The sequence below is a fragment of the Hyaena hyaena genome, unplaced genomic scaffold (genome assembly GCF_003009895.1).
Source record: "Hyaena hyaena isolate Hyena2069 unplaced genomic scaffold, ASM300989v1 scaffold_597, whole genome shotgun sequence".
Lineage (NCBI taxonomy): Eukaryota > Metazoa > Chordata > Mammalia > Carnivora > Hyaenidae > Hyaena > Hyaena hyaena.
In genome coordinates this window covers 586,773-602,186 of record NW_024081231.1, presented here as the reverse complement: position 1 = coordinate 602,186, position 15,414 = coordinate 586,773, and the positions used below count along the sequence as shown (strand labels likewise).

Below are 15,414 nucleotides of genomic sequence, written 5' to 3'. Positions count from 1 at the left end.
CATTATGCTTCCAGTCTTCATTTGTAGTCACCTTACAACAATGCAGATGATATTTATTGTTTGTCCCAGAGTCATCTTTGTCCCCTGGATACATGGTCTTTTCAGGTTTTCTTTGTCACCCCCAAGTATTTAGAAAGTAAGGCTCAGGAGGGGCAACTTATGGGATACATTATTTCTGAATTTGTCACTCCCTTCTGAAGCTTTATAAGAGTGGCCTAATGTTAATGATTATAACATTATTTTATTTGTACAAAATGTTATATAAAAGTAGTGCCCTCTCATTTTTGACATTTAGATTTTCACCAGTTCTTCTCAAATTAAAAATAGGTATGAATCATGATGATTTAGTGCAATTTCCAAATGTTGACCACTTCTATTTTACAGAAACTAGATTTTAAGAGTTCACGTTTGCTTTTCTTGATTATTACACATTACAAATTTGTTTGTTTAAATATCAGTCCCACAGTGATTCACATAAGTTTGATTGATAAGTTCATCAACTTATAATGTTAGAGTTAGCTGGAAATAACCTATCTGTAAACACTTTATTGAGAGCCTTTTAAATGGACTTTTAAGGATCATATTATCTATACTGATGTTTCTATCATCAGTGCACATTTTTATTATATGTTTTATTTTATTGTAACAGCATTTTATGTGCTGCCAGAAAGTGAAATGTTATGTATGATTGCTATGATAATCTGACAGTTTTAAAACATTGACCTTCTTTTTTCCAGTTGGACAAAGCACTAGATTGGTACGAAAGTAATGCACGTTGTTTTTTTCAGCAACAAGCCTTCTATTTTGGTGACAGTCGATTGGAAAATACATATCTTCCCTTTCTGGATAATGAAGTATTGTAAAAAAGAGAAACTATTCCTATAAAAAATTATTCCCAACTAATGTGCTTATAAAATGGGGGACTCATATTTTCTAGACTGATTACTAACGAACTTCGATGCAGATGATTCCCATTTCAGTGACATTAGATCACATCTTGTTTGATGATATGTTATGCATCCAGTTTTGACAAGAACATGTTCCTAATACTTCACATGCTTTATTCCCAGAATTTAACACGTGAATTGGAGAACAGTGAAAAGCAGCAGCTACAGATGTTGGATCAACTTAAGGAGATCCAGAATCACTTTGAGACTTGTGAGGCCAAACATAAGCGTGCTGACCTTCAGATCTCTGAGCTGACTCACCATGCTGAGGATGCAACCAAGCAGGCCGAGCAGTACCTTCTCGAGTTTCAGCAGTCCGAGGCCCTGAGACAGGCAGCGGAGAAGAGGAGAGAGGACCTGAAAATGAAAGCTCAGGAATCCATTAGGCAGTGGAAGCTTAAGCATAAGAAAACAGAGCGAGCATTGGAGAAACAGTCGGAAACTCTTGATCAACTGACAGACAAGAATAATCAGGTATAAAAGCCAAATTCCTACAGGATGATTTTTGCTGTGACCAACCATTCATTCATTCATCTTTCCTTTGAACAAACATTTGACTGCCATGAGCTGTTCACATAGTCTATCAAGATGTCCTTGATAGAGTCTTTATGTCTTGGCTGTTTCAGGTAAAAAAATAATTTAGGTTTTTATCTTCTGAAAGCCTTTTTCATTGTTTAACATTTTGTGGATTTTTAGAGTTTGGCCCTTAAAAGAGCTCCACCTCCTCTCTCCTCCTCCAGTTGAGCTCTTAGTTCCCTAAATTGAAATTGTTCTTTAATATTGAAATGGAAAAAACTTTATGAAATCTTCTATAGCATCACCTGACTTTCCCCCAGTGCACGTGTTTTAAAATCTCATCTTTTTATATATTTCAACTTAAGTATCAGTTGGAAAGAAGCATTTAAAAATGTGGTAGTTTCTACTGGACCATTTTTTGGCAGCGGCTACAATAGGTTTAGTCAAATGAGTGATGTTCACAGTCTCACTGAGCAGTATTAACAGGTCAGGAGCCTCAAGACTCAGCTGTTGTGCCTTTTTGATAGTGACATAAAGTATGTCCCTGAGCCATGTGTGCATTCCACATCATCTTTTCTCTTGTAGATTCAGTTCATTTAAATGGATTTTATGCTCCTATGTTGATTCTCTATCTTTGGGTTGAATTAAACCAAGATGTTTATAAGATAATCAGGAATAGTCCAGATTGACTTTTATCCATATGTAGTCTGGGTTTATCCATTTCTGCTTTGTCATTTGTCACTTGTCAAGAATTCTGAACATTCCAGAAGAATAATCAGTTGGATGAGTTGACTTTCTTTCAAAAGAAAACAAACTTTAGGGCAATTATAGTCATAAAATCAGTTGTCAGCCCTTAAGAGTGATAGATGCTTATTTCAGATGAGCTGGCATGGAAAAGATGCTTTACCATTCAGATACGAATGTCTCAGACAGAGAGAAGATGGAGGAAGTGATCACCTTGCGCTCACTGTGGAGTGCTTTTCAATTTAACCCGTCTGACACTTACTGGGTGACTGGTTGCCCTGAGGTAAAGCAGTTCTAAAGCTTTCAGACTTGAATCTGAACTGATTTGATCCCAGGAAATTGCTCTACCTTGATTATTCTGTTGTCAGTCTGGTCTGGTAACTGGTTCAATGAGCAGGCCTGTAGGGGAGGCAGCTGGAAAGAAGGGGGGTGAGAAGGGTTGACTGACTGAGAACTATCTGGGGATTTTATGTAATTAGAGGAAATTTAGAAGAGTCCATGTCATCAGATGGTATCCTAATCCACGATGCAGAATTTTCTGGATGGAATTTTTTAGAATATTCACAATTGTTAAACAGTTATTTCCCAGAATGCTCCTGATATAATTATTTTTATCACTTAGCATTGCTAATGATAAGCAAAGAAGTAGTTTTAAAGTGATTGCCACAGTTAGGGTAGTATCACAATTATCACAGCAGGCATTGTAATTTTCACTTTAAAAGCCTTAAAAATTAATGCAGCATGTTGCAGTTAGAGCAGTGGTTAATCAAAGAAGAAAGGGTAACTGATATTTCACTGCAAATTCAAGTGTCCAGTAAATCCATGATGTGGAAATACATTGTAAATAATTTCAGAAAGAAAGCATGTTTATTTTTATGTCTTACTGAATAATACCCCTAAGGAGTATTTAATTCTTACTAAAATCACAAAGCCACCTTAAGGCAATAGTAATACAGCCTGTTCCTTTTGTTTGTTTCGTTTTGTTTTTTGGATTAATTATTTTCAAAAAGTGACTGCAGGGTATATTTGGAAGTATACATTAATATAAAAATAATACTGATTTACAAATAAAACACATTATGTTTTACAAAGTAAATTAATTGTTTAGTAAGTAGCCTCGCTGAGCTTTTTTCCATGCTTAAACGAAGCAATTTTTGTGATTCCTAAATACTTCTGTGTCTACTTCTATCTCTTTTTTCCTGCATAATTTATTTTCTGCTTTAAGATTTGCCACTTAAAAAATGTAGTAGAAGGCTAAATTAGGCTTCTATTCTAAAAATTGCACTAATTTATTCTTGTTTTTTTTTATATTTTTGGAATTTTGGGAAGATTATCAAATATATATTCTATTACAGAACTACTTCATTATTGAATGATGTGAAATATCAAACAGAAAAACAAAGCATTGCAGAAAAAAACCCCAGGGAGATCAGACTGTATACTTTCCTTGAAAGAAAATGGCACGGATGTTGACATCAGTGGGTCATGATCTTCTTTAAGAATATAGATGAACACATATTGGAAGACCTAAAATTCTGTAGATATAAATAATCTAATCATTATGTTACTTCTGTCTTTATCTTTTTTATTTTTTATGCGTTTTGTCTTTATCTTTCTTAAAGTGCTGTTTGAAGTTATTGGTTCTTGTATGTGCTTTGAAAATGAGAAAGGAAAAAGTGTTGAACTTGGATTCTGATCATAATGTATGCTTTTCTGAATATTTCCAAATTTATAGAACTTCTTAGGTTGTTTGTTTTTGTTGCTGAGTTGGCAGAATAATTGGTTTGGCCCTGTATGTTGAGCTTTTTGCTTGATAATATTTGACTTCAAGGATCTCAAATTGCCATCTTTTCCTTTTGTGTATTGCCTTCATCCTGAGGAGAAAAGGAGTATATGTAATATATACGGTCTTTTAAAAGATGAATTTTTTAATTTAAAGGTTGAAAAGTAAGAAGGATCAGTGCTAAAGTACATTTTAAATGTGTACCAGTTCTATCATATGCTTTTAGAAAGGCTAATGTACTGACATTATTAGAATAATCCAGAAGTCTGTCTGCATGTATCCTCATATGCAGAAAAATAACTTTCTTTTTCCTTTCAAAAATTTCTGTTTACCTTTTAGTTAATTCAAATAAACAAACAAAACTTATATGTACTTCGTGGTCAGGCTTTTGAGGAGTTGGTTCTTGTTCTTATGTAGGTTTTAGACAGTATCAGTGTTCTGGCTTCTCGTAGCCATTTTCAACCCTTCTTTCACAGTCTTCTCTTCCCACTTTTCTTCTTTGGAAGCAGGGTTTGCTTGGTTAGAACATTCTCTTCTCATTATTCCTGACTGCTGCTCTTTTTCCATTACGCCTCCACAGTTCTCAAGGATTTTTGCACCTGACTTCCCCTCAACCTGTTTCTTTTTTTTATTTTTTTATTTTATTCCTACTAAAATTATGTTTTTTTTTTTTTTTACAAATAGTTTATTGTCAAATTAGTTTCCACATAACACTCAGTGCTCATCCCCAAAGTGCCCTCCTCCATGCCCACCCTCCCTCCCCCCCACATCCATCAGTCCTCAGTTTTTGTCAGCATTCAAGAGTCTCTCATGGTTTGCCTCTCTCCCTTTCCCCCACCATTTCCGCCCTTCTTCTCCCCCTTGTTCCTCCGTCAATCAACCTGTTTCTTTACATGTAATTCTTGTCATCATCTTTGGTGATTCCAAAGTTCAAGTCAGCAACCCATTAAACTCTGTGCCCTTAAACTTCACTAATTTCCCATGTTACAGTGACCTTCAAGTCACTCAGCAGCTAATTTCTGTGGCTAAAATTTGTCCTCATCTGTAATTTCTCTATGTTCATGTCTTTAGTTCCAAAATTTAAGTGTCTGATCTTACACATTTCTTTTATTCCGTTTTCCTTTTTTAACCATTAACATCTGATTTTGATCTTTCCACATTCCTCTGGTTGACCAGCCATTTCCTGGAATCTATTTTTTCCTGTCAACTGGACTTCGTGAAAAGCTACTCTAATGACATGCTCATCAGCAGCTTCAATTTTTTCTTCCACCTCACACACTGATCTTCATTCTGGAATCGAACCAACTCTTTACTTTTTCCATTTCTGCTCCTGAATAGTACCAACAAAATTTACATAGGAATATCAGTGGTCTTGATTGTTGCCATCTCCCCCCCACCCCAACCTGTTTCATTCAAAAAGGCCAGTTACCAAGCATACAACCCTGTTCCGATCAATGAAGAATGATTTATGAAATCTGTTGGGGGAGCTTCTGGTGAATATTTACTCACTCCTGAAGACGATGCGTAAGAGAGATTTTCTCCTTCTCTGGCTTTGTTGTATCGGGCTGTGATGCTTGCGGTGGCTGAAGGTGGCTATCTTGCTATGGTCCTGAGAATGAAGTCTCACACACAGGAAGGTATTGCCAAGAGAAATTCTGAGAGGTGGACCTGAACTTTGACACCATGTCTGGAGCAGTTGGGCGTGGAATGATATTAAATTACCTTGTAGTTTAAGTCAACCTGAACTGGAGTTTTTCTGTACTGTCAGCAGAAGATACTCAAGCTGGTATGAAATATCATTTTTAGGAGTCAGGAACTTTAAGTAAAAGAGTCTAAAATATAGGATTGACTAAGTGGGGAGTAAAGCGGGGACAAGAGCAGCCTACCTTTCTAAAGGGAAAGTTGGCACACTGTGCTATTGGAAGTAGTTAGTTGAACCATCACAAATCATATGTTGGGGCAGTGATGCCGTGCCTCAGAGTGGGGTATTAAATGACCAGGACAAAAACTTTAGGATGTTGGTGTGTGTTGTGAACTTACTGCAGCCTTCAGAAGAGGCACACAAGAGAAAGGCAAGTGTAGGTTGAAGCCTGCCTGTCTAAAAGCAGCAAAATTTTTTGGGGTAGAGAGATTGAAAATCTGCAATTTGTAATCCAAGTATATGGAGTCTGTAATTTGGGGTTTTTTTAGCATTGGAATAGCCAAATGATCTGTCTTTGCCAAAGTTAGTCCAAGCAAGAGAGGGAGGTAGAAAACGTAGCAGAAATAAAAATGGGATAAAAAATAAGCCTGATTTCTCAGGCCCGTTTCAAATGCCTCTCCTTAAGCATTCCTGGCCAGACAAAGGGGATCCAAGTCCATTGTTTTGAATTCCCTCAAGATAAAGCCTATTCAACTGAGGGCCCCTGGGAATGTCCAGGATATTGATGTAGCAGTTGAGATACTGTCATTATCAGACTCAGAGACCATGTCTAGACAAAAACTTGGGCTGTGGCTACTAGCCAAGCAATTAACAAAAAGCAAATAGAACTTAATTTAGTTTTTAGTAACTCTATTGGCAAAGAAATTACAAACTTGACCAATATAGTCTGTGACTGTCCTCTCTAAAGCTACCACCCTTTGTCATGTGATGTGATGCTTGGAACACTGAAGTAGAGGGCAAAACGTAGAGAATTGTAGAGAGGCAGAGCCTGAGTTTTGAAACCCTCTTATTGAACTGTTCCATCTCATTGAACAAAGAAATACCTTTGCCGCTTAAACCAACTTCAGGAAGACATTATAGTATTTTGCATTCCAAGATGCAAATTTCAAGCTTCATCTTGAAAATATAATTTTTATTTTCAGGGCTGCATGAAAGTCTCTTTAACTTCTGGCCAGGGGCCTATGTTATGTATTCCAAATATTAATCACTGTCTTGAAGCCACCTCTCCTTGTTCTCAGGCCCCTCCTGCTTGTCCTTATAGCCAAGACTTGATTCTGTACATTTCTGTCTTCTCTAGTATGGTAACTAGAGTGACCTCCCAGAGATGACTAACCCTAATTTCTAGAGCCTGTAAACATGATGAGTTATCACTCTCATGATTCTGTTATATGGCATAGTTGACCTGAAGATAAGGAGATTATCCAGATGGGCCTAATCTAATAATAGGAGTCCTTAAGAGCATAGAAATTTTTCTGGCTGTTGAGAGAAGGGGAAGTCCAAGGATTTGAAAGAAGAGAAAGATTCATTTTGGTGTCACTGGCTACAGTTTGAGGAATCCATGAGCCAAGGAGTGTGGGTGGCCTTAGAAGCTCAGAGCAACCCTTGGCCCAAAGCTAGCAAGAAAACCAGGATCAAAGTGGTGAGAGCATGGAACTACATTATTCCAACAACATGGATGATGAACTTGAAAGCAGAATCTCCCCCAAAGCCTCCAAGTAAGAGCCCAGGTCAGCTGACACCTTGATTTTAGCCTTAGGAAACCCTGGGCACAGTATTTCTCCTGGACTTAGGATCTCTTGGAATAGGGAGATAATAAATGGGTATTGTTTTAAGCCACTGAGTTTACTGGAATTTGTTATACTGCAATAGAAAAACCATACACCTACTCTTAGACCTTCTAGTTCTAGCCATTTTTCCTGCTTTTCAAAGTGAATTCTGGGGCACCTGGGTGACTCAGTCTGTTAAGCGTCCGACTTCAGCTCAGGTCATGATCTCGCAGTTGATGAGTTCGAGCCCCGCATCAGGCTCTATGCTGACAGCTCAGAGCCTAGAGCCTGCTTTGGATTCCATGTCTCCCTGTCTCTCTTCCCCTCCCCTCCTTGCGCTCTGTCCTTCTCAAAAATAAATAAACATTAAAAAAAATTTTTTTAAACAAAAAAACCAAAATGAATTCTTTCCTCTGTGGTCCCGAGTCTTTTCAATCCAGGGACGTTGCTTTATCAGTTAGACCTCTTCTTCACAGATTTGATCACTGTCTTGAATGAAGATCCTGGCCTCTCCTTGAACTTGAATCTTCTGCCCAACCAAACTCTTTTCTACTAGTCTTCATCACAACCCTATGATATAGGTGTTATTGTTATCTATATTAAGATAAATAGTTTCGTTAAAGCCCAAGAATGACTTATGGCTGGACTAAGAATCATATTCAGTTCTTTCTGGTCAGAGCTCATCTGCTTAACCACCTCCTTTTATTATTTCTCATGCTAGCTTCATGCTGTTTCTCCTTGATAAACTGACAGGGATTTGAGGAAAATATTTTTTTGGAGTGATTGACTCATTGCAGTTTATCATGAATTGTTTCCTGTTGAAGTATAAAATATAAAGTGTAAAACTGCCTTGTAATTATTTGCATTTTTACTCATTATTTCTAATTCTGAAACACAAATCTTATTTTTTTCCGTGGTCAAGGTGTGGCGTGCATCAATACTCAGGCCCAGAGATTGTTCTTGGTGCCAGTGTTGGGCATGGGGGGTGAGGTGGAGAACTGATTTCAGCTTCCTTAGCTGCTGGCTTTTTCTTTGCATTTGTGGCTGGTAAGGATGAGAGGGTTAGATTTTGGCCTCCAGCCATCAGTGTCAACCCTAACTTTGCAGAGAGGCAGGCAGAGGATGATGGACATCTGGTCCCTTGACTTTTCTCTTGAGTCCCTTCCCAACCTCTCCAAATCTTAATCTTATTTCTGTCCTTTTGGGACTTCAAGACTCCCAGTTAGATATTGGTGTATTTCTTGTCACTACTGATAAGATGATGGTTGATGCCTTTCTTAGATTGTATCTTCATGCCTCCCTGTATTATCTTCTTTATCTTTTTTTGAGATTTCTCCTTTTTAAAAGTGTGCAATTAAAAAAATAACCTGTGCAACTGAAATGCAAATAATTGTTATTTTAATTAACATTATATTATTTCAACCTCTGGTAAATTATAATAGGAGTCTCTTTTCTTTCCCCATTCTTTTGCTAAATTTTATCCTGCATTTAAATAATTTTTTATAATCAAGGACTGACCTTTGTTGGTGATGAAAATCTGAAGCATGTATTTCAGTGTGGTGCTACTTCAGGGTAATTGTATTTTTCCTTTTCTAGCCTAAAATTATTTTTCATTAAAAAGATGGAAAAATACAAAATATTATTTTATGAATTTTTCTTCTCTGTGTGTATTAAACTTTATTTTCTGACAGTCTCTATGATAACCTTTACAGTGAATTTTTTTTTAACTTGATAGATTCTGAAAGAAAAGGATGAATTGAAAAGCCAGCTTTATGCAGCGTTACAACAGATAGAGAATCTTCGAAAGGAATTGAATGATGTCTTAACCAAGCGTGCCCTTCAAGAGGAGGAGCTTCACTGTAAGGAGCAGAAACTGAGTGATATTAAGGCTCAGCAAGCTGACCTTGAACTAGAAGTCAAGGATTCCCTGGACACTATCCATAGGCTAGAAAGTGAATTGAAGAAGCAGAATAAGGTTCAAAGCCAGATGAAAGCTGAGAAAGCTCACCTGGAAGCAGAAATCGCAGAGCTAAAGAAGAGCCAGGCCAAGGACAAAGCTCAACTTCTCGAGATGCAAGAGTCTGTCAAGGACTTGAGTGCCATCCGGGCCGATCTTGCCAATAAACTGGCTGAGGAACAGAGAGCCAGGAAAGAGGTGCTTAAGAACCTTGCAGACCTCAAGACGCAGGCAAAATCCAGAGACGAAGAAACAGCGACAATCGTTACACAGTTAAAGCTAGAGCGAGACGTTCACCAGAGGGAGCTGGAAGATCTCACATCGTCATTGCAGAGTGTGAAAACTAAACACGAGCAGAACATCCAGGAGCTGATGAAGCACTTCAAGAAGGAAAAGAGTGAGGCTGAGAATCATATTAGAACACTGAAGGTACCTGAGCTGAATTATCCTGATGATACTGAAGGAACTTTTCTGGTGGCTCATGAAGTTAATAAAGCATAAACTTTTAAAGATTATTCTGTATACCTAAGCACTGAAGGGAAGATAAAATTAACAGTAAAGATGCTTATCTGTGCCTGTTCAGCCAGGTTGAAATGAGTTATAGCAGCCACCTGGGAGCGCCTATTTCAGAGCACTGAAACCCTTTAAAAAGAACATGTAGCTATTTTGGGATTTCAGGAAAGGCAGAGGTGGCAGTAAGTCGGGGACCTGAAATGTGCCCTCATTCGACATTTGTGACCTCCCAAAATATAAAAGGCAAAGACTTGTCAAGGCCATAGAAGCTATAACCACAGTCCTTATTAGTATGGTAACTAAAGTGGATCAGCTTATGAGCTGTGTAAATCCAAGGCTTTTGAGATTTACCCCTTCTTTTCCAAATCAAAGTTGCCTGGATAAATGCTTAATTGAGATATCGAACTTGGGGAAATGTTTCTAGGGTCTAATGGTATAAGCATTATCCCCATGCAGGGGAGTTACTTCATAACATGATTGTCAGCAGTGTGATAATTTTATCCCATCTTCCTGCTTTAGTTTTTTTCCATAGTACTTATCATCATATGATACAGATTCCATATTATTTATTTTTTATTCTCCCTTTATTAGAATGAAAAGTCCAGGAGGACTGGGATTTGAGTCTGTTTTGTTTATAGCTGTATCTTCAGTGCCCAGAACAGTTCCTGGAACATTGTAGTTATCTGTTGTATATGTGAATAAACAGACAAGGTTAATTATAATTTTTTCCAAAATTCCTTGAAATACAACTACTGTAATAACGCTTATGACGAAAAATGAAATTATAATGAAAATTGACAATTGTCGAATACTTTCAGCTATTTTATGAATTCTTCCCCAGTTCTAAGTAGCTTACTGGCAATAGTGGATTTGGGGTTATTAATTGGGATGGGCAGAGCAGAATGGAGCCTGGGTGAATAGGTAAGAGGGCTTTACTATATTTCATTGAACCTAAGACACCATCAATTGCCAGATGCATCATTATTCTACTAAGAAAAAAAAATATGTAAAATACTATCAGCTGCAAGACAACTATCTCCCAAGATAGAGGTGGTAAAATGTGAGAGAATACGTCTTAATATTGATGAAGTATGGCATAACAGTCTGTCAGAGTTGATGAGGACATATAAAAGGAGAGTCAGAGTTATGGGGAAGAGCTAATCTTAAAGAAAATAAAATATATGTTGTATGTTGATTGATTGGCTCTTGACAATAATAATAATACCAGCTGACTTTTTTTTTTAAACGCTCAGTTTGTGCCAGTCATGACTGTAAGAAACTTACATATGTTAACCATTTAATACTCTTATTGTCCCTGCAGATTGTTTGCTATTTTTTCTCTAATGAGGAAACTGAGACATAGGAAGTTAATTGCTCAAGGTCTCACAGCTAGAAAGTAGTGGTGACAGAGTTTGAACCTAGGTAGTCAGGTGCCTTTGTTCTTAACTACACTGCTGTACTGGAAAAGCTGTAGAATCGATGATGACTAGGTATAGAGTTGGGTGACTCGGTGGATAATGAGGCTATTTTTCAAGGTAGATTATGCAGACAGAACAGATTTGGAGAGAACAGTGACAAATCCAGTTTTTTAGCATCTTGAGTTAGGTGGAAAGGACCTGAAGCCTAACCATGAAAGTCTAGGTAGAACAGTTTTTAGTGCATAATGGGTTAGACATTAAGGAGGAAATTGAGATTAAAGTTAAATATTTGGGATCCAGTAACATATTGGTGGTAGTTGAAATTATGGGATTTGGATGAGAGCGTATAGGGAGGAAAGAGAATGAAACTCTAGAATACCAATCTATAAGGGAAGTACTGAGAAAGAGGTTCTAGCAATTAAGAATAAAGGATTATATGAGAGGAGGGAACCAGAAGAGAATGGTATCTTGGAAACCTAGGCAGGGCATTTTAGGAAAAGTATAGTCAAGAGTATCAAATGTGGCAGACAGGTTAAAAGAACTAAAAACGTGTTCATTCCTTTTGTCAGAGATTGGTGGAGAAGGTCCCTGAGGAATTGTGAGGGGGTTGGATCAAAACAGGGTAGATAGTATTCAACAGGAGACTAGGTGGTTTTCCCCATCCTTTTTTGGGGAGGTGCTTTGTGTTCATGTGTGGTAGATCACAGTAAAGCTGTAAGAAATTACTTGTATGTGAAGAATATATAATTTAGAGATACGCTGCAGATATTCTGAACTTTATAGGCATTTTTAGATTTGAAAAACAGATATAGGAAGGCTGTTACTATCACTCTTGAATGTAGTACAAAAGCAACGAAAGAGCTTAAAAGGAGAACCAGAGATTGTGATAGCCCAGCACAGTTTATTTTATTTATTTTGTTTTATTTTATTTTAATTATTTTTAAATGTTTACTTATTTTAAGAGAGAGAGAGAAAGAAAATGCCAAGCGGACTCTGGGCTGTCAGCATAGAGCCCCTACACAGGGCTAGCTCCCAGGAACCATGAGATCATGATCTGAGCTCAAACCAGGAGTCCTGCACTTTACAAACTGAGCCCCCCAGGCGCCCCCCCCCCCTCAGCACTTTCATTTTAAACTGAATGAGTTGCCCATCAGGAACAACCCCAGCCTCCTGCTATTTCATTAACATAATTCTATACTTTTTATTTATTTATAGTAATTAAAAGGAATTAATAATGGTCATCATAGGTGATTTAGTACAAGGAATTATGTGTAGAAGGACTTTGGACAAGTAGCTCTATAAATATTATATTTCTTTGTCTTCTGGGTTCACCTTTATTACGTTTTTTGAGTCTAATACATTACCCATATTTTTTCTCTGCACAGATTATATATTTTCCCCATCTAGAGCTACTCTTCTTATGCCTTTTAAACATTTTAAATTTAAATATTTTAATGAAATACTCTAGCTACTATTAATATTTGAAGGATATTGGGTTATCATTATGTGTTTCAACGATATTATGATTATGATTTCAACGATAATTTTCGTAGAGCCTTTTTTGGAATCAAAAGACCAAGGATTTGAACTCTTTACTTTTGCTACTTGCTGGCTTTTTGACCTTGGTCAAGTTACTTAACTTTTTTGCACCTCATCAATAAAATGGGACTAGTAATGTCTTTACCACAGGGTTTTTATGAGTATGACATCACTTTGTAAACTTTAGAGTGAAGTGTAAATGTAATAATAAAACCACAACAAGAAGTGAGTTCTTGGCCAACTTTAGGCATTAGTGTGCTCATAGGTATTTTAAAATAAGCTCTCAGTGAGTGTAGGGGGAAAGCCTGATTTACAGGATTTGCCCGGTTTTAGTGTCGTATAAGTATATCATTTGATTTCAGGCTACGAAAGATCTCACCAGAGAGGGGCAGTGTCGGGAAGAGATGGGCTCCACTGGTTCTTAAGGCTCCCTGAGCCAGCTCCAGCTCGCCTTTGGCTTTAGGGGGAACCTTGTATACCTAAGAGTTTCATTAATCATAAATGGCAAAGCATTCTATTGAAACTTGAAATCATAATTGAGCAATTTTCCTGATGAGAGACTTTATTTTGTAGTTTTATTTTTGGGTTGTGAAAACAGGATTCCTCATTGAAATCAATTCTTTTGTTAATTTAAAATGGCATCTGGTCTTAGGTGAATTTTGTGAGGTGAATATAATATAGATTTTGTCGAAAGCTGACAAAACTTCTTTCAGGAAATTGATTCCAATGATCGAATTCCTACGTGCCTGATTACACACTTACAATACACTTGGAAAAAGAAAAGAAACATATATTTTAGGAATTAATATATTTTAAGCAGATCATAGGTAGTTGCTTATTGGCTCTTGGTAACTGGTAGGCGTGACCAGTTAACACTGACAAGTGTACCCAGCTGGTTTTTAAAAATGATAAATGTACCTTTCTGAAGGCAGTGCGGCAGAGTAGTTGAAAGCATGGACATTAGAGAGAACTCCTAGGTTCAAATCCTGGCTCTTCAGTTACTCATCCCATATCCTGGGCCAAGTTATGAGTGTCTCTGGGCATCAGCTTCAAAAAAGGAGGCAGTAGAAGCAGTACCTCCCTGGTTTGGTTGCTGTGACGACCAAATGAGGGAAACCCATGTAGAGAGGTCTGAGAGCAGTGCAGTGCGTGACATATAGTAAGTGTTTACATTGTTGTTATTTTAAAATTCATTAAACATTTTAAATAATATTTAAAATAACATTTAAGATGTTATTTTAAGTTTCATGTGCCTGGCAAATCTTTATGGAATCCCATATACGGAATAGATTATTCCTCCTTTTTTCTTAAACCTGATTCTGGTTATATTCCAGAAAAAGATCAAATCCCAGATACTTTCTTATGCCATTGGTACTGAAACAATCACTGGCAAACTCCTTTTCGCGTGAAATTATTTGTAGTTTCTTGGCTGTTACGATTCATAATCCTTTTAGCCTCAAAGGGTGGTATGGATAATGTTGTGGTACTGAAAATATATAATTCTTTCACACAACCCCGGGTTATAGATGACGAAACTGATCAGTCAGTACTGTGTGGTAGTATTTCCTTTTTGGGACACTTCTGTCATCACCCCTCAGCAGAGTTGATGTCCCCTCCCTGGGCTGGTACAGTGTCCGCTGCACTCCTCACTCATTGCTGTGGAATGGAGAGCTTAGGCCTCTGAGGCCTCTCCTCTCTCTTCACGTTCATTATCTCTGCACCTAGTTGCGACCTTTCGCTGAGGGAGTGCTTCGCGAGCACTGCGGAGTGATTGAATAAACGCAAAGGGCATTTTCTTTGTGTGTATGTTTCCGTACAGCTGCATAGAGCAAAATCTTGAAGTTTTTACCCACTGCTAAAATGTGTAACTTTTTGGTGTACAGGTTGGCTGTGGCCAGTGGACTTTCTCTTCTTCTCTTCTTCTCAGGCAGAAAGCATAGAAGATAAGAACACGGCTAAAGTCCATCTTTGTCAGCTAGAGAAGTTGAAGTCACAGTGTGACAGGCTGACAGAGGAATTAACCCAGAATGAACAGGAGAACAAAAAACTGAAGCTAAAATATCAGACTTTGAAGGACCAGCTAGAAGAAAAGGTAAAAATAGGAACAAATGCTCATTTTAAAGACGTACTCAAATTTCTTATAATATTTCTTCTTAGGCTACGTTTTATGTATTAATAAATAATTGTAGTCTTTCATGGGAAAGTTGTATTGGTGCCATAAAAAATGTTTATTAAAATGATAGATTACATTCTTTGAACCAACTCTTTACATTCTACTACATTTGATGTTTAAGTTTCTTCTGGATCTTTTTTTTTTTTTTTAATGTTTTATTTCTAGGAGAGAGAGAGACAGCGTGAGCAGGGGAGGGTCAGAGAGAGAGGGAGTCACAGACTGAAACAGGCTCCAGGCTCTGAGCTGGCAGTCAGCACAGAGCCCGACGTGGGGCTCGAACCCATGAACCGCGAGATCATGACCCGAGCGAAAGTCGGACGCCCAACCGACTAAGCCACCCGGGCGCCCCAAGTTTC

At 37.6% G+C, this 15,414-nt stretch overlaps 1 protein-coding gene across 6 annotated transcripts in view; it reads left to right on the top strand.

Annotated features, from left to right (window-relative positions):
* Window positions 1–15,414, top strand: part of CEP128 (centrosomal protein 128) — a 408,652-nt gene that overhangs the window by 115,711 nt on the left and 277,527 nt on the right. For 5 of the 6 annotated variants that reach the window (XM_039257020.1, XM_039257017.1, XM_039257021.1 and 2 more), the window contains 3 exons: window positions 1,071–1,421; window positions 9,194–9,844; window positions 14,813–14,977. In XM_039257020.1, coding sequence (XP_039112951.1) covers window positions 1,071–1,421; window positions 9,194–9,844; window positions 14,813–14,977 — 1,167 coding nt within the window. The remainder of the gene's footprint in view (window positions 1–1,070; window positions 1,422–9,193; window positions 9,845–14,812; window positions 14,978–15,414) is intronic. The other variant, XM_039257022.1, reaches the window with a different exon arrangement.